The following is a 20,097-nucleotide window of genomic DNA, read 5'->3' as shown; positions in this document are numbered from 1 at the left end:
GTACGCGGGCCTCTCACTGTTGTGGCCTCTCCCGTTGCGGAGCACAGGCTCCGGACGCACAGGCTCAGCGGCCATGGCTTACGGGCCCAGCCGCTCCGCGGCACGTGGGATCTTCCCGGACCGGGGCACGAACCCGTGTCCCCTGCATCGGCAGGTGGACTCTCAACCACTGCGCCACCAGGGAAGCCCGACAGTGGCCTCCCTTTCTTATATCGAGTCCACACATTGAAATTAACTGTGGACTTGAACAGGTTTGGAGTCCGGGGGTTAATGCACTACAGGTGATGGTGGCTTTGAAACCCTAAACTGGACTGAAGAAAAACTGACCACTGGGCAGTTAACCGATTAGAAAGGAGAGAGAGAGGGAGAAAGTGTGTGTGTCTGTCTGTCATCAGTGGTTGAGCACCTGTTGTGGGCAGGGCACTGATTATTGCAGGTGCTGGGAACACAGTGGTAAATAAGACAGTGAGAGCACAGAATAGGGCAGATGTCTCGTTGGCCAGATGCGGGTGTGGTGGAGGAAAGCTTCCTTGAACCAAGGTCTGAAGTCTGAATGGGGCTTACTAGGCAGGAGTGGGGAGGGGGTGATCCAGGGAGCAGCTTTGCCAGGATCCTGGAGCAGGGAGAGTGCTGAAATGGCCAGCAGGGAGCCCCCAGGCGCCTCAGGCCACAGTGAGGGTTCATTTTTAAGTGGGTACCCTGCTCATGAAGTGAGATGTCATTAGGGCGTTATAACTCCTGGGGCAGCCCCTGGTCTGAGAGGACAGAAGATTTGGGAGGCTTTGTTTTGCTAATCTGCCTCCCCAGCTGCCCCCTACTTTTAAGATGCAGGATTACATCATCCAACAGAAAACATAAGTCTGTAGCATTCTTTCCCCTGGAGTGGGGAGAGGCTACCCTTTGCCCTCTCTTCAGAGTGCTTTCTCTGTGCCTAATGCTCCCAGAACTGGGGAGAAAAGGCGACATTGAGGTTTGGCAGAATCCAGCTGCCGGAAGCTACATTGCTTTGTCTCAAGTTGGACGCCAGACCTTTGAGTGCACTTGGTGGGGCTGGTTCCAGGAAGGGTTGATGAAGCATTGTTGGCTGTAAATAAACCTCCATTCTCCCCACCAGAAGCTGCTACTCCTCTGCTGAGTAAATCCTCCCAGCTCACATGGCAGCTTGTCCTGCTTCGTGGAGCCATAGTGTTTTTCCTTCCTTCCTCTGCTCCAGTCATAGTTGTGCCAGTGGCCAGACTTTTATATTCTCTGCAGGGGGAACCGCATTTCAGATTCTGTAATTCCTGAGGACAAGGCCCCCGCCATGGCCGTTAGATTCTTCCACATCTCAGGCACAGTCGATGAAGAAGTCAGCGGGGTTGGGTTCAGACCACAGTCCTCCAGGGACGACCCCCAGCCCGCGGCAGCCACTCGTGCCCCGGTCGGTGGGACTGAAGTGAAGCCCAGGGACGTTGGAGGGGTGCACACAGTCTGAAGAGGCCTCAGAGCTCTCTTTCCTCCCCTCCCTTTCCTGTCTTCTCACTAGGCTTCTTAGGAAGATGTGGATTTTGTTTTGCTTTGTTTTTCCTTGTGTCTTAATTGGACTTGAACTAGAGAGCAGAAACGGTTTACCTGGTATTTTCTCCTAGGAACTGCTATGTGAGATGCTCTCCTAGGCAGGAAAAGTGCTCAGCCTGCTGTGTCTGAGGGGCATGTGCTGTCACGTCCAGGTCTGGCCAGGTCTCTGGGCTGTGGGCTTCATGCCTCCCGGCTGACGCAGACATCCAACCGTCTGGTAAATAGATCTCCAGGCTGAGTTCATTTCTTTGAAGAACTGAATATCCACCTGGAGGCCAGGGAGGGTGGATTCACGCAAGTCAGGGCAGGTGTCCTGTGTGTCTTCGGAAACACCGCTTTGGGGGAAGAAAAGGAACAGTGGGTTCTTGTTGCATTTTACTTGTATCCGCTTTGCTGCTCCCTTTCTGTCTCTTTAAGGACATACTGAGACTCTCTATAGCAGGTTTTATAAAGCCAGTTTCTTGAACTACTGGCAGTTTAATGGTGTGAACCTTCCATCTCCTTAGCTCTGTCCTTTTAAATACTCCATCCGTTGTTTTTCTGACACCATGGCTGGCTTCTGAGATAACTCTCATGGGGTGCATTGTTCATTTTTGTGCTGAATTCCTGGTATCCGAGGCATGACTGTCTCTCTGGGTCTTTGTCTTGAATGTGTACCCCCCTCTCCTCCCCGCAAGGCTGCTTTCATTGGATGAAACTTGCTTCAATGGACAGTTGAGCATAAGTGGTTCTAAAAAGCATCTTTGGCGTATTCGACCCCTGTCTTCAGTGGTCTCACTGGGCTTTCGTCAGCATCACTTGAAGTCCTGCACCCAACTCCATTCCACGAGCATGTGATGCTGTGGCTCAGGCCCTTTGTTGTGGGGCAGAGCCAAGCCCTTATTCTCAGGGTCAGGGCAGCGGGTCGGGGGGTTAGGCTGCTTTAGGATCCGGAAGCACCGTGTCGTCGGCTTTCTTCTTCGGGGCACCTTGGTACCACACCACATGCCCAGGAGCTCAGCAGGCCCACAGCCAGCTTGTTCACGTCAGAGGGCAGAGGAATTCCATTCTAAAGTGTAACAAGGTGTGGCCACCAGGAGTCACAGAGTCCCATTGTTTGATTCTCCAGGGCCTTAGGAGTCACACGGGTACATGTGACATGCATGGGGGATCTGAACAGCGACAGATTCCAAAGTCTTTCCAGGAGACCTTTGTGCAGAATTGTATGGCTTCCAGTCTGTGGAGGCTAATTTATACGTTTAGCTTTCAGGAGTCTCTCAAGGCAGGAGAATCTTCTCGTGGTTGGGTCCATGGTCCATTGGTCGATACTTTGCTTGGGAATAGTGTGGAGCTGGATTCCGCTGCTGGGAAGGTGGGGTGGGGCTTCTTTCTGTGGGTGCTGGGTTTGGGATTGAATAAGAAGCCATAGCTCCAGGGGACTTGGGGTGCACTCTGGGCACTACCCGCCGCCTTCTGTCCGTGTGTGTGTGCGCGCGCGCACCCTGTGAGGGCAGAAAACCAGAGACTAGACTAGTTGGAAGATTGAAACCAACTACCCAGTTAATTTTTTTTGTTTTGTGGCGTGTGTAGAAAGATAAACTTGGGGGGAGATGAGGAGCCGAGCCAGAAAAGGAACGACTGAAAGCAGTGGAGAGAACTTCCTGTTTGTGACTTCGCCCGATCATTTCTTTTTCTCCCAGAGACGTGACTAAACAGACCTCAGCTCAGCCAGGCCAGGGCCTTGTGAGACGCAGGAATCCCCACCTCTCCCCACCCCTCCCCCTCCCTTCGCTGGGGCACAGGAGAGCCCCAGGGAGCCTCACACCCTTTAATCTCACCGAGGAGCCCCTGGTGTGAACAAGTACTTTCCCCTTTGAAGAGAAGCTGCCTCTTTGGAGACTAACTTCCTGTGCCTCCGGAGCAGATGTGCTGAATTCCCACGTGGATATCTTGCCTCTTTCCTCGCTGCTCTGCATTTTGGCCACGAAAGGGGCTGGGGCAGTGCTTTGGGAAAGAGCTCTAGGGGGCCTTTGAAGAATTAACGGGTCAGTCCTGTACGACCAGCCAAATGGCCCGGGAGGGGAGGAAGGATGTACCCAACTGATGCTTTGCCACAATTAGCACCCAGAAAGCTGTCCCCTAGAGGGAAAATTTAAGGACCTTTTACAGTCCAACGTTTTGTTACTGCCGTGCTCTTTAACATTGGTTCCTCCAGAGTCACAGCTACGAAGGGACTGTTGTGGGACCCGTGGAGACCGGCTCTCTCTGGAGAGCAGCTGATGGATAACCAGCCTGAATTTGGCACGGCAGCCCTTGGGTGCACCTCCGCTTTGCCCACCTGATCAGCAGGGGGTGGGTGGCTGGAGGAGACACTTGCTAAGCAACCTGGCCTGGGCATTATGCCCATCCAGGTCGAATGAATAACTGCAGTGTGCCGAAGAATGAGGGGGTTTGGGCCTGTCCCAGAACCAGGAGGGACTTTTTGGAGAAGGGGGCTAAGAACTACTGCTCTGGTCTTGGCGTGGAGCCTGGGGTTGGGGGGTGGTCTTCCTGCCCCTTCCCTTCTGAGACGTCACCTCAGTGTAACATTGCTTCGTGTCAGCGGAGTGCACAGAGCTCCATGGCCGTTTCCATGTGCCCATCGGGTCCAGAGTTTTTACCGTCTTAGCTCCTCCCTCACCAGCCAGAGGCGGGGGTGGGGGGGGCGGGGGGCGTGAGATCCAACAATCTCATGAGCACAGCTTCTGCCACTGTGATCATTACTGTGTTATGGCACTTGAGACCCCTGACCTAACTGTGTTTGAGGGGCTCGGTTTCCCCAGAAATGGGGAAAACAGGTACGTTCCTGCCATTGTGCATTTGGGGCAGCAGAAGCAAGGAAAGGCCTTCCTCCCCAAGGTGCCCGGGTGTGTGACCACGGCTGGGACGGTGCCTTCTCTGGGCTGATTTGGTTTAGATGAAGCATTTGCTCTGAGCGGTGAAACCCAGAGCGAGTCCAGAGCATTCCGATGAGAAACCTCTGCTCCTAGGGCTCTGCACGCCGCCAGAACTGAAGGACGTGTGGGAGTGAGTGCTGGGGACGGGGGTTTGCAGGAAGGGTCAGAGAAAGCTTTTCTTTGGCGAGACTGTGAGCCAGTGTAAGGAGAGCTGACAGGTGGGCCAGCGAGAGCCAGAGCGAGGCTGCTTCCAAGCTGAGCCTTCCTGGGGCCAGTGCCGTGACTTGTTGAAGGCCCGCTGCCTGCCTGCCCCGCGGGTTCCATGAGCTACCCCCTTGCGATAAAGCCTTTCTTTTTTTTGCTGAAACTGAGAGTAAGAAAAATCTCTTGGGAGCAGACAGTCTTTTGCGTTTTGGTCTTGTGATTCTCGTGTTGTAAAGTAGCCACCTCTTGCTTCCTGGGCACCAGCTGGAGGCGCTGGTGTTCTGGGGCGGCTGGCCGGGCCCGGGGAGAGCAGCGAGCAGGGTCCATCCAGATGGGCAGCTGTCGTGTGGCTGGTGTTTGCTCTCCTCAGCGTTAGGGGTACTGGTCACTGCTGGAGGCCGTGGAGGAGAGACAGAAGCAGGTGCCTGGAGCATCCCAGCTGCTCTGATGAAGGAAGAAGGGGTATTCGGAGGTTCAGGGGTCCCAGGATCCCCCAAAGTGTCCGCTCACTCTCGGGGCTCTTTACGGTGCTTTCACCTTTTCTCCTTCCTTAAAAATCCTGAGTGGTGTCAGTGAGGAGAGTGACTGTGGGTCAGGAGGCCCGGGCTTACTCCTTGTGTTTCTGTTTTTCTTTTGCAGGATAACCCAGAAGTAGAAAAGCGAGATCCCCAGGAATTAGTTGGTGAGTATCCTGGTGCGGGGGGGCGGGGAGCCTCACGCAGAGCCAACTGGCTTCCAGCCACGCAGGCGGCTTCTCTCTGCTTCGGCCAAGGCAGCTGCTCTGCCGCTCTCACAGGGCCTTTGGCAATTTCTAAGACGTCTGGATAAGACACCCAGGGAACAATTCTTCTTTGACAATCAGATTCACGGTGCGCTTCACTGGGCTTTGGTCAGTTGCCAGCGTTGTCAAGAGGGATTCAGGGCCCCCTTCAGCTGGGAGCTCGTTCCCCTTGTGCCCTGCGTCCGTCCTCCGGCCTTGTACCCCCACAGCCCCCTCCGCTGCATATTCACGGGCTCAAGGAGCAAACATGTGGCCTCTGCTGGCACCCTGCTCTGTCCCCAGGAGGGAACATGCCTCACAGCCCTGGGGTCTGGGGCCGTTTGTGGGACTGGCCAGGGCAGTTACATTTCTGGAAAATGACACACGTGTCATCCCAGTTCCGTGTTAACCTCAGCCTCTTAATCCTTTTAGGAAGCCTCTGAGCCCCTTCAGTTTGGCGGCAGACTTTGTGAGGGGCTCTCCCAGGGCCTGGCCCGGCCTCACGGCGAGGGGATTGGCCTTCCCTCTCTGTGGCGACTGTGCCCGCCTCTCTCCGCCTGCTCCACTTGTCTTCACAAAGCGGGTTCCTGCTTCTCAGGCGGCCTGCAGAGCCCGCTCCTCTGCTTCCAGACGGAGCCTTTGAGACGTGTTTACTCTGCCCTGGGAAGCCCCGGACTCCGCCTGGAAATGCTCCTTCCTGCAGCCCCTCCAACCTGACCTTTCTCCGGATAGGATCCCTTCACCGGTGGTGGGAGATAGGGACCCATTCTGGTTTTCCAGACTGAAAGAACTGAAAATTGTTCATTATATTTGTCTTCTGAGGAAGGATTGGGTAGCAGCGTGATCACACTGAGCAGCCCAGGTGCTCAGTGGGATCCTGCCTTTATCTCCGAGTTTTCTGATGAGTGGGGTATGAGTCTTTCCTACCCTATAAAAACCCAAATTTTCCTAAAACCTTAGAGTTTGCGCTTGGAAAATGGTGCTGTAGGGGTGGCCCAGTTGGCTTCACGGGCAGAGAGGACAGAGCACAGCCTCACCAGGCAGCCCGTGGCCTTCTCCAAGTGGGTGATGGACTGGAGCCTCGGCCTCGTCTCGCCTCCGGCCCCTGCTGTTCACCACCAGGACGCTGGGGGTGGAGCGTGGGGTCAGAGGCGCCTGCCCAGGAGCCCAACAAGGCAGCGCCCTCCACTCTTGCTGGCAGCGCTTGGCGAGCGGTGGAATGTGTGTGGGCACCAGCCATCTCAGCCCTGACTTCTTCCACAGCCAGCCTTCACTTTTCCTCTCCTTTGTCACTTTTTGAAAATAGCTTTGTTGAGGTGTAACTTGCACAGAGTAAGATTCGTCAGCTTTTAGTGTTAACTCCCACCACAGTCGTGACATAGAGCATTTCCATGACTCCAAAGTGTTCCCCCGTACCCCTCCCGTTGCAGACATTTCCTCCCTCAGCCTCAGGCAAGCAGTGATCTACTTTCTTCACTGTAGTTTTGTCTTTTTTAGGATTTCTTATAAATCAGGATTTGTTAGCCTCGGCACGATTGACATTTCGGGCTGGATAATTCTTTGCAGTGGGGGCCTGGCCTGTGCACTGTACAGTGTTTTAGCAGCATCCCTGGTCTCTGCCCACTAGGTGCCAATTGCAACCCCCTCGTCCTGCCAGATATGACAACGAAGAATGTTTCCAGACACTGCCAGATGTTGCCTTGGGGGGCAGAATTGCCCCTGGTTCAGAACCATTGATACAAATGGAATCACAGTTTGTTGGGGGGTTTTCTGTTGCTTTTTTGTTTGTTTGCTTGTTTTTTCGTCTAGATTCTTAACACTTCCCATAGTGTTTTTTTTTTAATAAACTTCTTAGACTTTTTTTTTTAAGGAACTTCACATTACCTTTTTATTTATTTATTTATTTATTTTTGGCTGTGTTGGGTCTTCGTTTCTGCACGAGGGCTTTCTCCAGTTGCGGCGAGCGGGGGCCACTCTTCATCACGGTGTGCGGGCCTCTCACTGTCGCGGCCTCTCGTTGCGGAGCACAGGCTCCAGATGCGCAGGCTCAGTAGTTGTGGCTCACGGGCCCAGTTGCTCCGCGGCATGTGGGATCCGCCCGGACCAGGGCTCGAACCCACGTCCCCTGCATTGGCAGACAGATTCTCAACCACTGCGCCACCAGGGAAGTCCCTCCCATAGTGTTTTTGAGACCATCCACGTCCTTGAGAATATCCATAGTGTTTTTGTTTTTTTTTTTATTGCTAATATTATCTCATTGTAGAGTTAAACTGCAATTTCTTGAATCCAGTCACCCACAGAGAACACAGGTGGAGCTTTAAGCCTCATAGTTTGGATTCCTCTTCCCATTTCTCACTGAGGAGGGAGTAGTTGACCTGTGCAGAATGGCCTCTGCTCTTGGGACTGTGGTTGTCATCCCCTCTGCCTGAACTCAGCTCCTTTTTTTTTTCCTTCCTTTATTTATTTATTTTTGGCTGCGTTGGGTCTTCGTTGCTGCGTGCGGGCTCCTCATCACGGTGGCTTCTCTTGTTGTGGAGCACGGGTTCTAGGTGCGCGGGCTTCAGTAGTTGTGGCACACAGGCTCAGTAGTTGTGGCTCACGGGCTTAGTTACTCTGTAGTATGTGGGATCTTCCTGGACCAGGGCTCGAACCCGTGTCCCCTGCATTGGCAGGCAGACTCCCAACCACTGCACCACGAGGGAGGCCCCTCAGCTCCTTTTTTTTTTTTTTCCAGCTCCTTTTGTTCATGCCTCTGGTTGTGGGACTTGGGTTGCTCTGCTGGTGTAGGCAGCGTTTTCATATGTATAGACAGCCCCAGGTTTAATGGAGCAAAGGAAAGCAGAGAAGCTGGTCCAGGGCTCCCCAGCGCTGTAGCTGCCTGACAGAGCTGAGCGTGGGCATCCTGCCATCCCCTCCAGTTGCCCCACTGGTGCCCCGTGGGTGGGCCTGAACAGTGGCCATGGGTGGTAAGCCAGTTGGGTCTCTAGTGAGCCAGAGACACTCCGCTGCCTCCTGCTTCCAGCCCCACAATACCTGCCAGGCATCCCTTCACTCCTGCCATTACAGAAGCCCAGCTGACTAGCTGCTCCTTCGCAGATTTATACCTGGCAACTATGGATACCAGCACTGTTTTGGGACTTGGGCACGCACGCACCTGGGGTGAATCATGCTGACGGCAGGCTTCTCAGATCCTGAGTATGGCTGCCTGCCTGGAACACCCCAAGCAGACCTGGAGCAGCCACAGACGCGAGCTGCCCCCATGTGCCTAGATACACATCTCGATGTGTTTCCAGGGAAAATGGTTTTAGGCTGGCTGCTCAATAGCCATATATGTGGGTCTGATGTCTTCTGCTTTCGATTCATTTTGAGACTTAGGAAAGACAGAATCACAGAAAGATTGCTGCTGAAATCTGTGAGGTAAACTTTTATCGAGTTTCCTGAATGTACCCCTTCATTTGCCAGCTACTCCCGAGGAATTTTCTCATTCTTAGCCCAGTTCCAAGCCCATGAGCTCAGCAGGGGCTCTCCCTCTCCCTGTCACACTGTATACCATTTGAGCCCAAGTGTGGCGGGTTGCTAATGGCAACAGTGCCACACCCTGTTTTTCCAAAAGGCTTTCCCGGCAAATGCCAGAGGGCACTCTTTGTCTTCTCTGTGGCGTGCACACACACTCTCCACCCCAGGGAAGCCTTAACCCTCTCTGCCGCGGCCCAAAAGCTGCCGCAGCCCTCCTTGCTTCTGTTGCTGATGCTTAAGAAATGCGAGGACCGGCACAGCCCAGCTGATTCCGCTCTCCGCAGGCCTCTGCAGCCTGCTTGAGCCTCAGGCTTAGGCCTCCTGCCTCTCCCAGAGCTGGGAGGAAGGAGGAAGTGAGGATGAGATTGAACTCCTGCCAGATCTGGGTGTCCCTTGCTTCAGGAGACAGGAGGATGGTGCTGGACAAAGAGAAGCGCATGGTTCTGTGGTGAAAACTGCTCCCGGGCTGCACTGGTGTTTCAGTCCACAGCAGGATATGTCACCCAGTCTCTGTCCTCTTCCCTTCACCCAAAATGGCAGCTCTAGTGCTCTGTTCCTGGGGCACGTCCAGTGAGAATCCACCGACAGTGAGAATCGGCACGTGTATCCAGGTTAGGAGACTGTCTCTGGGCTTGGGCCCCAGCCTCAGTGTTCACAGTGTGTGCAGGCTCCTGTGGCAGCAGCTGAGGCTAGTGAAGCTCGAAGCAGAGATCAAAGCAGCTTATCTGCTAAGAAAATATTAACCCAGCCTTGGGAGAGAAGGGGAAGGCTCGCTAGGCCATCCCCAGGCAGTCCAGGCAGCCACTTGGGGCTAAGGAGTCTCGCCTGGGGCCAGGCACATGGCGGGTACCCAGTAAGTACTTGCCGGGTGTCGTTGGTGCTGGATTCTGCAGTCTTTGCTTTCATCCTGCCCCACCCCGCTCCGCCTGCTGTTTGCTCACTGTATAGTCCTTTTCATGAGAGAACATTTTAAAAGCACATACAGAATCTTACAACAAACAGCGCATTGTCTGAGTGATCCAGAGCACAACTCTGCAGTCGCAAGGGTGGCCAGAGGCAGCACGGAGGGGAGTGGAGAGAGAGAGAAGCTTGGGTGGGCAGGGGCAGATCTCCAAGGGAATTGCCCCTTGGGAGTTGTGGTTCTTCACTTCAGAATCAGACCTTTTGTTCCCAAGAAGAAGTGGACCTAGAGCAGGTTGATTAGTTTACTATTAAAGGGCCGTGGACTGCCCAGGTGGTGCAGTGGTTAAGAATCTGCCAGCCAGTGCAGCGGACACGGGTTCGAGCCCTGGTCCAGGAAGATCCCACATGCCGCGGAGCAGCTAAGCCCGTGCGCCACAACAACTGAGCCTGCGCCCTAGAGCCCACGTGCCACAACTACTGAGCCCGTGCTTCTAGAGCCCGAGCTCCGCAACAAGAGAAGCCACCACAATGAGAAGCCCACACACTGGGACGAAGAGTAGGCCCTGCTCGCCACAACTAGAGAAAGCCTGTGCAGCAACGAAGACCCATTGCAGCCAAAAAATAATTAATTAATTAATTTTAAAAAAAAACGTTAGGGGCTTCCCTGGTGGCGCAGTGGTTGAGAGTCCGCCTGCTGATGCAGGGGGCGCGGGTTCATGCCCCGGTCCGGGAGGATCCCACATGCCGCGGAGCGGCTGGGCCCGTGAGCCATGGCCGCTGAGCCTGCGCGTCCGAAGCCTGTGCTCCGCAATGGGAGAGGCCACAAAGTGAGAGGCCGGCGTAACGCAAAAAAAAAAAAAAAAAAAAAAAAAAAGTTAAAGGGCCCTAAGCTAATAACCAACAGGTCCTTTTGTAAATGTCATTTATGCACAAGGCAGTATTGAGTGCTTTGAGTCGCGAAGCCTAGGGAACCCTGAGCTGCTCCTGTAGCCTGGGTAGGAGAGCCTGAGGTGAGAAGGATGGCACCAAGCAACTCTGACTTTCCAGAATTCTGGGAGGGTGTTTCAGGGGCAGAGCCCCTAGGGGGCTGGAGCTGGTCACGTTATGAGCCAGCGGTGTGCACATCTCTTCCCAGCTTCAAGTTCAGCGACTTCACATTGGTAGCTTGACATTAGCCATGGGGAAAATTTACACCACAGAAATGGGCAGATGCTGCAGGTCGTGGCTGTGCCCCTCCCCACCTCCCAGCTGGGTGTTAAACATCCACCAGCGCACCCCGGGACATAGCCTTTCGTGGGTGAACTGCTGTGACGTGGCCACACGCCATCTTTATGCTCATGCCCTCTGCCTGACCTTCTCTTCCCCTGGGTTGGCACATGCCGGCTCCTTCTGGTCATTTGATCTCAACTCACATGCACCCCCTCGGAGTGCTACTCCAAACACCCTGTTCTACTGTTTCATAGTGTGTATCCCTCCTCGAAAATGTTTTATCGGCCTTTTTTTTGGGGGGGGGTATTGTCCATGTCTGTCCCCCACCCTAAGCCACCCACCCACCCACAGAATTCTTCTCTGTTCTTTCCACAGCCTCCTTTTCTGAAAGAGTTCGGAACATGTCACCTGATGAAATCAAGATCCCGCCCGAGCCCCCCGGCAGATGCTCAAATCACTTACAGGTAAGCACAGCGCTCGGCTGCTGAGGCCCATGTAGCCCAGGAGGCCTGGGACAGGTCTCTGGCTCGGTCTGACTTTAAGAAGCTTCTGGACGGCCCGAGTGGGAAGGAGCCTGCGGTCCTGGTGACCTCCCTTAGGCTGCTCTCAGGAGTTTGCTCCGTACACAACGCCACCCTCTGCTGCTTCAGCTGGGGCCCCTAGCTGCCCTAAGTGATGTCCTAACCAGAGAAAACAACATGCCTCTTCTGGGCAACCCGGAGCCAATGGGACCATCTCAGAAGGAACTTTGCTAAGAAACTGAGGGATTGTCAGAATGTAAAATAAACAAATAGAAATGCAAAAGCACAAGCACGGATATGCATAAACCTCCGTCCTCGTTTTCCTAAAATGCCAGTTCACTGGCTTCTTGTTTGACGAAACCTGGTGCAGACCTGACCTGAGGAGATGGAACGTTGAGTGCGGTCACTCCCTTGGGAGCAGGACCTCAGGGGACAGCGGGATTACACCTCCTGGTCAGCCTCGGTGGTGGTTTCTCCCTGTCCCTCTGCACGTTCCGCTGTGAAGGAGACTTTGTGACAGTAGGGCAGACATGCACGGCTGCCCCCAGAGTGGTGCCCGGTCCACCTGCTCTACCTTTGATCCTGTAGGTTCTACTGGTGCCTCTGGCCACACCCCAAGCGCCCGCAGCACGCTGGTGGACGGGTGACTAAAGGGACCTGGGGCTGGAGATGCGGCTCACTGTGTCTTCTCCTCCCGGAAGTCCTCTGCCTTTGCTGAGGTCGTCCCCCCCCCACCACCTACCACCCGCCCAGCATCGAGTCACCCCTGCGCCAGGCAACAGTCCGCAGCCTGTAAGAACTCTCCAGCAGTCCACCAGGCGGAGACGGGAGGCCCAGCCTTCAAGACCAGAGTGCTTCTCCTTTTCCATCCTCCTAGTGGTAGAAACCATGACACTGAGCAAACGTTTTAGTTCACCTGAAACAGGAGGACCCGTCTGACGGCCCAGGAGACACAGAAACGTCTTCTGTAAAATACAGACCTTCCTCCATCTGCCGAGCCTCCTGGATAGGCTGCCCTCCGGCACCCTTAACAAGAGAACGTGGAGGCGTGTTGCAGCCGCCTTCTCCCTGCCCTGGTAAATGTGTCACGAACTTCTCTCTGCAATTCAGTGCTTCCTCCAGCCATTCCTGGCTTCCGACAGAGGGAGTGGGTCACCTCTCCTGATGTGCCCAGAGGGCCTCGCTCTGGCCCTCCCAGCCTGCCCGCCTCCTCTTGCAGGTGAAGAGTGCCCCAAGTGTTTCCTTCTGGCCAGTCTGTGTTTAGCTACCGCTAGTGGGGGAGGCGGCCGAGTGACCCTTACCTGGGCCAGCGCCAGCCTTCCTGGGTAAGATTGCTCCTCAGAGGTGGCTCTGCCCTGAGACCTGGGTTCCTGGGGCCTCTTCATGCACCAGACAGCCCTGATGCCATCTGTTGTGGACTTCATCTCTGTGGGCCTGGGGACACTTGTGGCACTGGCCCAGATCACTGCCAGGTGGTTCTTCTGTTTCCCATTGAGCCAGGGCAGGGGCCTGGAGGGGAGTTTGGATGAAAAATGACCTCTTGACCCCTGACGGTGCCTCTTGATAAAGTGGTGGGGACCGGCCATCTGTGAGCCGCCCCTCAAAGGACACTGGGGAGGCTTGTGACACCTCTACTCCTGCCTTCCTAGATCTCCTGCTGAGGACTTATCCCCATGGTAAAATTAAAATCCAGCTTCAGCCCCGCCCATCAACACTAAAGCCTGAAACACCTCTTCAGGTGATTCAGGAACTGATGAACCAAGTGGGGATTTGTTCACTGTCGTCTCTGTGGCTTCTCTGCCTTGACCTTCTTATTCTTCCCTCTACTAACCACCCAAAGGGGGTCAGAAGAGAGCAAGGCAAAAGCAGACTGGTCTCCATCTATCTTATCTGTGCTCGGTGCTGGTCACAGGCTGGGTGGTGAAAGACCGTATGGCCAGAGCAGGGCTTCACGTGGCTCTGTGGCTCTCCTGGGTCCTCATGTCCACACAGCACGTGTGACCACAGACTGGGATCATGAGGCGGTGGGGTTCTGTCATAGTCATCCTTCTGTTTCTCTTCCACAGGACAAGATCCAGAAGCTTTATGAGCGGAAGATAAAAGAGGGAATGGATATGAACTACATTATCCAAAGGAAGAAGGAATTTCGGAATCCCAGGTGAGTTTCCCATGAGCCTGCAGGGCCAGTTGGGTGGTTGATATTGGACTGGGGACGGGGGTGCCACCGTGGAGGTGGCAGGGAGAGGCCCAGCTCAGATCACACCTGAGCCCAAAAGGGCCATCACCCAGACTGCATTACCCTCGCCGAGGCTTACCGTTTACCGTGGAAGAGCCAGATTGAACACGTGAAGCAGAGTGGAAGCCGAGAGACCTGGGCTGGGCGGGGGCTCCTGGCTGGGTTCTCATTCCCACTCTGCTCCTAAAGCATGTGGGCTCTCAAGGCTTCAGTGTCCGCTGCTGTTTGATGAGGGGATTGGACCAGATGATCACCCCAGGTCCTTCCAGCTCTAGAAGGTGGTTGATTCTGTGCGCAGGTGAGAGGTTTGAGAAACAGAACTGTGTCTGGGTCTTACTCCGTCCAGTGCTCAAGCAAGTGACACACCCAGGAAAGAGCCTCGTGTGCGGATAGCCGAGACCTGGCCTGGCCCCTGTGGGCCTAAGTGGGGTGGCCCCGAGCAGACCACGCACACTGAAGGTCAGATGTCCGGTTAAGAACAGAAACTGCAGCCCTCACCTCGACACCATATTCTTCCTGGCCACTGGCCCCAGTCCATCTCTCTGGGAGGCTGGAGGGCCAGAAGTGACTTTTAATGTCAAGCCAGTGGACATTTCCCCTTCCATCCAGAAGCTTGCTTAGAACAGTTTGGCCGGATTTAAAGGCTTCACCTGAGCCCAGGCACCAAATGGTTCTGATCTCTTGAAATCTGGTGCCACACAGGGCCCCGGGTCTCAGGCCTGCTCAGCGCCTTGTGGTTTTCCTCTTTCAGCATCTATGAGAAGCTCATCCAGTTCTGTGCGATTGATGAGCTCGGCACCAACTACCCGAAGGTATGTCCCACCCACAGAGGCTGAGGGTGAGAGAGGGTACCCAGGGCCCTGTGCTCATCCCGCTGGATCCAGCCTGGCACCACTGAAAGGTCCACAGTGCAGCACTGCCAGCTGAGCAGCGCAGTCCCCGTCTCCCTTGTTTGAGTCCCGGGGCCTCTGATTGGCTAGGGCCTGAGCATGGACTCGCTGTGCCCTGTAGAACAGCCTGTGTACAAATGCATCTTTGCCCTCATAATCCTAAGGAGGACTGGCTGGAGACCAGGGATAACAGCTGAGCCCCTGTGCCCTTGAAGGCAGGAGACTCCGGGCCAGGAAGATCCATGGAAAGACTGAGGGAAGACACTTCAACCTTTTCTTTTTCAGGATATGTTTGACCCCCACGGCTGGTCCGAAGACTCCTACTATGAGGCATTAGGTGCGTAGCTGTCCGTCTGCCTGCTCACCCATCTGTCTGTCTATCCATCCAGTCATCAGGCAGCACAGATTTCAGGGTCTCCTCCATGTCCGGCCATGTCTGAGGAGCTGGGTATGCAGCCTTGAAAGGTCCAGACCCCATCCCTGACTTATGAGGCTTACAGTACAGCAAAGAAGACAGGATTAAAGGAGTGATCCAGCGATGACAGGTGTGGGGATGGTGGGCGTGCAGGCAGGGCCACCTAATTGGGCCAGGGGTGGGGTGGCCTCGCTGAGGAAACCAGGTCCGAGGCGAGGTTTGAAGGTGCAGAGACTGGCCGAGCAGGTGTAGACGGTGTCCCAGGCAGGAGCCAGCGGGAGTGCAGCAATCTCGGAAGGGGCGCATCTGGGAGAACTGGGAGAAACTTCAAAGGGCCCATTTCCTCGGATGCCTGGTCCCAAACCAGCAGCCTGTGAGCCAGATCTGGCCTGTAGGTGTGTTTTGTTTGGCCCATACGAGTTTTGTCTTGCTTTAATTTGAATTAGTTGACAACGTTTTATCTAAAAATCTAGGGACTTCCCTGGTGGTCCAGCGGTTAAGACTCCAAGCTTCCAATGCAGGGGGCGTGGGTTCGATCCCTGCTCAGGAAACTAAGGTCCTGTGGGCTGCGTGGCGCGGCAAATACATACATACATACGTTAAAAAATACATTAAGGGACTTCCCTGGTGGTGCGGTGGTTAAGCATCCACCTGCCAATGCAGGGGACACGGGTTCGAGCCCTGGTCCGGGAAGATCCCACATGCCACGGAGCAACTAAGCCCGTGCACCACAACTACTGAGCCTACGCTCTAGAGCCTGCGAGCCACAATTACTGAGCCTGCAAGCCACAATTACTGAGCCCACGTGCCACAACTCCTGAGCCCACGTGCCACAACTCCTGAAGCCCGCACGCCTAGAGCCCATGCTCCGCAACAAGAGAAGCCACCGCAATGAGAAGCCCGTGCACCACAACAAAGAGTAGCCCCTGCTCGCTGCAACTAGAGAAAGCCCGCGCACAGCAACAAAGAACCAACACAGCCAAAAATACATTAAAAATAAATTTATTTTTAAAAATACATTAAAAATACATGCATAAAAAAATGCATACATTAAAAAATAAAAATCCAAGCTTCCGGCTGCTCTTGGTCGCTGAGAAGGTAGTCACACTAGGCCAGCATTCCCCTCCAGATGGCAGTGCACAGCCCCAGCCTCGGGGCCTTTAAGTTTGAGGCCCCTGCTTCATGCTGGCCGAGCGCTGGCACTTGATTTTGCCCATCACAAAGGGATGCTTCAAACAAGAGCCCCGGGGAAGCAGCAGGTGCTAGTCCTTCGGCCTGAAGGATCTCCTTGTGTGGGAGCTGTTTCAGCTGCTTGTGTAACTGCCCGTCTTATCTTCATAGCCAAAGCCCAGAAGATTGAAATGGACAAATTAGAAAAGGCCAAAAAGGAGCGAACCAAAGTAAGTGGTGGACGGCAGTCCTGACGAAGAGAGCAGCTGTTTGGAGCGCACGGGTCCTGCTGGCTAAGCCCTGGGACGTCCAGGCTGCTCTCCCCACAACCACTGGTTCATCGCCTGACGATGCACTGAGCAGCCTTAGGTGTGACCTGTGCTGGATTTTAAGCCTCCCTAACTCAGCTTGAAGACGCTTTCCAGTTGCTTCACACACACACGCAAACACACACACACCCGTTACAGCCATAGACGCTTTTCAGTTGCTACACACACACACACACACACACACGTTACAGCCATAGACGCTTTCCAGTTGCTACACACACACACACACACACACACACACACGTTACAGCCATAGACCCTTGGGGGCTTTCTCCCTTTGTCATCATAGGTTAGGTGTTCTTGGCCTGAACGGAGGCAGATATTTCCTTCCCAGAGCACTCTGCTCTGTGCCTTTCTTGGCTTCCAGAGCTGACCTCTGCAGCCTGCCTTAGTGCTTCCCTGTAGGTCCCATGTCTCATGGCCCGGCAACCCCTCCTTTTAGGATCCTGAGCACGCTGCTTCCCAAGGGGTGTGACAACCCTGCCCTGCCACACTTCCCACGGAGTGTGAGGGCGGGGGCCTGGGCCTGAGGTGGGGCGGCGGGCCGGGCTGCCCGAGCGCAGAGACACATTGGTGCCGGGAGGGGCCCGATGTCTGTTGGGGAAGCTCTCTTCAGGGGATTAAACCCCCTTTGAGCGCCTCCCCTGCACCTCTCCTACCCCTGGACAGTCAGAGCAGAGCTGATTCTCAGTGCCTCCTGTGTGGTGCCAATCTCCTGTCCCCTGGGAGCAGACAGCTGGCAGAATGATGTGGAGACATAGCTTTACACGGGTTTTAACGCTTGTCCCTCTTGCTCTCCAGATAGAGTTTGTGACGGGCACCAAGAAAGGGACCACGACCAACGCCACGGCCGCCACCACCGCCACGGCCAGCACAGCTGTTGCAGGTAGACGGCGGCTCCGCTTCCCGCCTACTCCACAGACGGAGCGAGGGCTTCCCTCCCTTGTTTTGGGGAACAGGGCCTGGCCTCACTGTGGTTTGTGCTGTGCCCGCTTTGGAGCCTGGGGTGGGGTCCCGGTTCACTGGCTGCCCCTTGGCTTTCTGAGGCTAGGGGCCCTGCAGTTTCTGCCCCCTGGGCTCTGACTGCCAGCCTACTGGAAAGGGAGTGTTGCTTCATGGTTGGTGTTGATCTGGCTTCTCTCTTGCCTTTACCCCCAGACGCCCAGAAGAGAAAGAGCAAGTGGGACTCGGCCATCCCGGTGACGACGATAGCCCAGCCCACCATCCTCACCACTACGGCCACCCTGCCTGCTGTCGTCACAGTGACCACCAGTGCCAGTGGCTCCAAGACCACCGTTATCTCTGCCGTGGGCACCATTGTGAAGAAGGCCAAGCAGTGACCTGAGGGACCAGCTCGGGGTGGCCCGGACATTCTCCTTTCCGTCAAGGGGAGGAGCCACTCTGGGGCTTGACGAGACTGCAGCCCGGTGACCTATGCCCACTGGGAGGCGCCACTTTGTATATTTCAGGACTGGGACCTGCTCCGCGGGTGCCACCCCGAGAGGAGACTCCGTGCAGCCTTCCAGCTGGAAGAGACGTTGCTGCAGCAGAGTGGGGCACTGTGGACAGTGTCCGCCCTGCTGTGGGGTCTGCCGCCCTGTTGAGAGGAGCGCATCCTTACATCTCAGCATCTCGGATGCACTGGCCTCTCCTACACCCTGTTTCCAGGCAGATGTGAAAGCTCCAGGGTCCCCCCCATCTTGGCTGGGATTGTCAGGGTTGACAGTGGCATGACCAAAGCCTGCGGTGCTGCTCGGAGAAGGTGGCCCAGGAAGTCACTAAGGTCATTCCCAGTGAACACCTCTTGGCGTGGGCAGGCGGGGTCCAGAGAGCAGGGGAGGCCCCAGTTCCCGCTGTCTGCTACCCTGAGCCTGCAACTCAGACAGTCCTCAGGCAGGAGCCCAGGCCTCTACTCCCTTGGGGGCAGTTGAGCTCTCCTCAGACCACTTCTTGGACACACCCCAGCTTTTGAAGTCAAGCCAGTGACCAGGAGGGCTGGGGTTGACCCCCAGCCCATGCAGGGAGGGGGCGAGGTGTGAGCAGGCCCATTGTGGGGAGATGAGTCACCTCCTGGCACGGCTGGGCAGCCGCTCATTGTTTACCTGAAACCCGGCTCCTGGGAGGCTCCCGCCACCCCACCCTTCCTGTGCCGGTTATCTCTGCCCCACAGCAGCACCCGGGCAGCGCCAGTGGCCACCGGGCTCCTTCTGGGGCCAAAACAGATTTCCCAGCCGCTGCCAGGCCTGGAGTCCGAGGCCGCAGAGAACGGGTCTGCCTTTCCTGCTCTTTGGCAGCTCCCTGCTCCAGCGGGAGGGCTTTGCGTTCAGAGAAGGAAGCGGGGCTGTGAAGAGCAGTGTTGCTTCCCTGGGGCGGGCAGGGGGTTAGAAAGGTGGTCCCTAGGTTGTGCCCGATACTGTTGCATGACCAGAGGGGTGTGACAACCCTGCCCTGTGGTCCCCAAAAGAGAGATCGAGTCACACTCGCCCCCTCCCCACAAACACACACTCGGCACCAGAAGAGGTCGGTTCTCCCCTCTCCTTGGTGAAGACGTCGCAACCCTGGAGAGGGGCTGCTGTCCCCTGAGTCAGGAGGGGCTTCCTGCCCTGCAGCCTCCTCCGACAGGGGCCCCTCATTCCACAAGGGCCCCGTGGAGCTTGTGTGGGTGGCAGCGTGGGACCGTGGAGACAGCAGGAGCGGGGTCAGCACCTCTGCTCTGGATCCCAGTTTAAAACGAGTTTGAGTCGTGTCTTGGGCCCTTACTTCTGTAAAGCCTTTTTTGTCAGATCATGGTAATAAAGCTTCTTAAGGTGGTTGTGGAGAATCAATGAGATGATTTATGCAAAAGTTGTATTAACTATAAAGTACTCTACACATGTCTGTTGTTGGCCAATCCAGTTCCTTCTTGTTTTAGACCAAGGAGGGGAGCAAACTCCCGGGATGATAAAACTGGCCAGGCTCCTGGCCTTTGACTGTGCTCTGGGCACCCCCATCCTGGCCATCAAGCTGTCCGGTGGGATCAGTAATGACTGTTTCCCCTGCGGGGCCCAGCCACTGGGGCCCTGGGGAATGAACACAGTCTGGGGTTGGGCAGCCCAGAGTTGGCAGTTGTTCCACTTACAAGCCTTGTGAGTGGGGTGAAGGTCTTTAATACCGCTGAATTTCAGTTTATCCTATAAAACAGGATTGGTGCCTGCTCACCTTAGTTCCACTGAGGGTGCCACGGGCGGATTATCAGCTTTCTCTGGAGATTGTGTGTCCCCAGCACGTGGGTCCAAAGTCCTCTGTCCCTGCTTGCAAACCGCCTGTCCAAGCTGAACCCTACTCCCACCCACCGATACATCCCCTACCCTCTTCCTGTGGTCCTCATCTTGGGTGATGGCATCATGATCATCCAGGGCTCACAGCTGCATCCTGGACCCTTGTGCTCTACCCCACAACCAATGGGTCACTTCAGAAACCCCTCCCCCACCAT

At 55.4% G+C, this 20,097-nt stretch overlaps 1 protein-coding gene across 2 annotated transcripts in view; it reads left to right on the top strand.

Moving 5' to 3' along the window:
- SAP30BP (SAP30 binding protein) overlaps positions 1-17,973 on the top strand; it is a 33,321-nt gene extending 15,348 nt beyond the window's left edge. For both annotated transcript variants that reach the window (XM_007454340.1, XM_007454341.1), the window contains 8 exons: positions 5,316-5,358; positions 11,440-11,528; positions 13,652-13,743; positions 14,573-14,633; positions 14,997-15,048; positions 16,468-16,526; positions 17,427-17,511; positions 17,784-17,973. In XM_007454340.1, the coding sequence (XP_007454402.1) occupies positions 5,316-5,358; positions 11,440-11,528; positions 13,652-13,743; positions 14,573-14,633; positions 14,997-15,048; positions 16,468-16,526; positions 17,427-17,511; positions 17,784-17,965 (663 nt within the window). In that variant the 3' untranslated portion in view covers positions 17,966-17,973. The remainder of the gene's footprint in view (positions 1-5,315; positions 5,359-11,439; positions 11,529-13,651; positions 13,744-14,572; positions 14,634-14,996; positions 15,049-16,467; positions 16,527-17,426; positions 17,512-17,783) is intronic.
- The last annotated feature ends 2,124 nt before the right edge of the window (positions 17,974-20,097 follow it).

The sequence above is a fragment of the Lipotes vexillifer genome, unplaced genomic scaffold, assembly GCF_000442215.2.
Source record: "Lipotes vexillifer unplaced genomic scaffold, Lipotes_vexillifer_v1.1 scaffold518, whole genome shotgun sequence".
NCBI lineage: Eukaryota > Metazoa > Chordata > Mammalia > Artiodactyla > Lipotidae > Lipotes > Lipotes vexillifer.
This window is presented reverse-complemented; position numbering and strand designations above follow the sequence as displayed.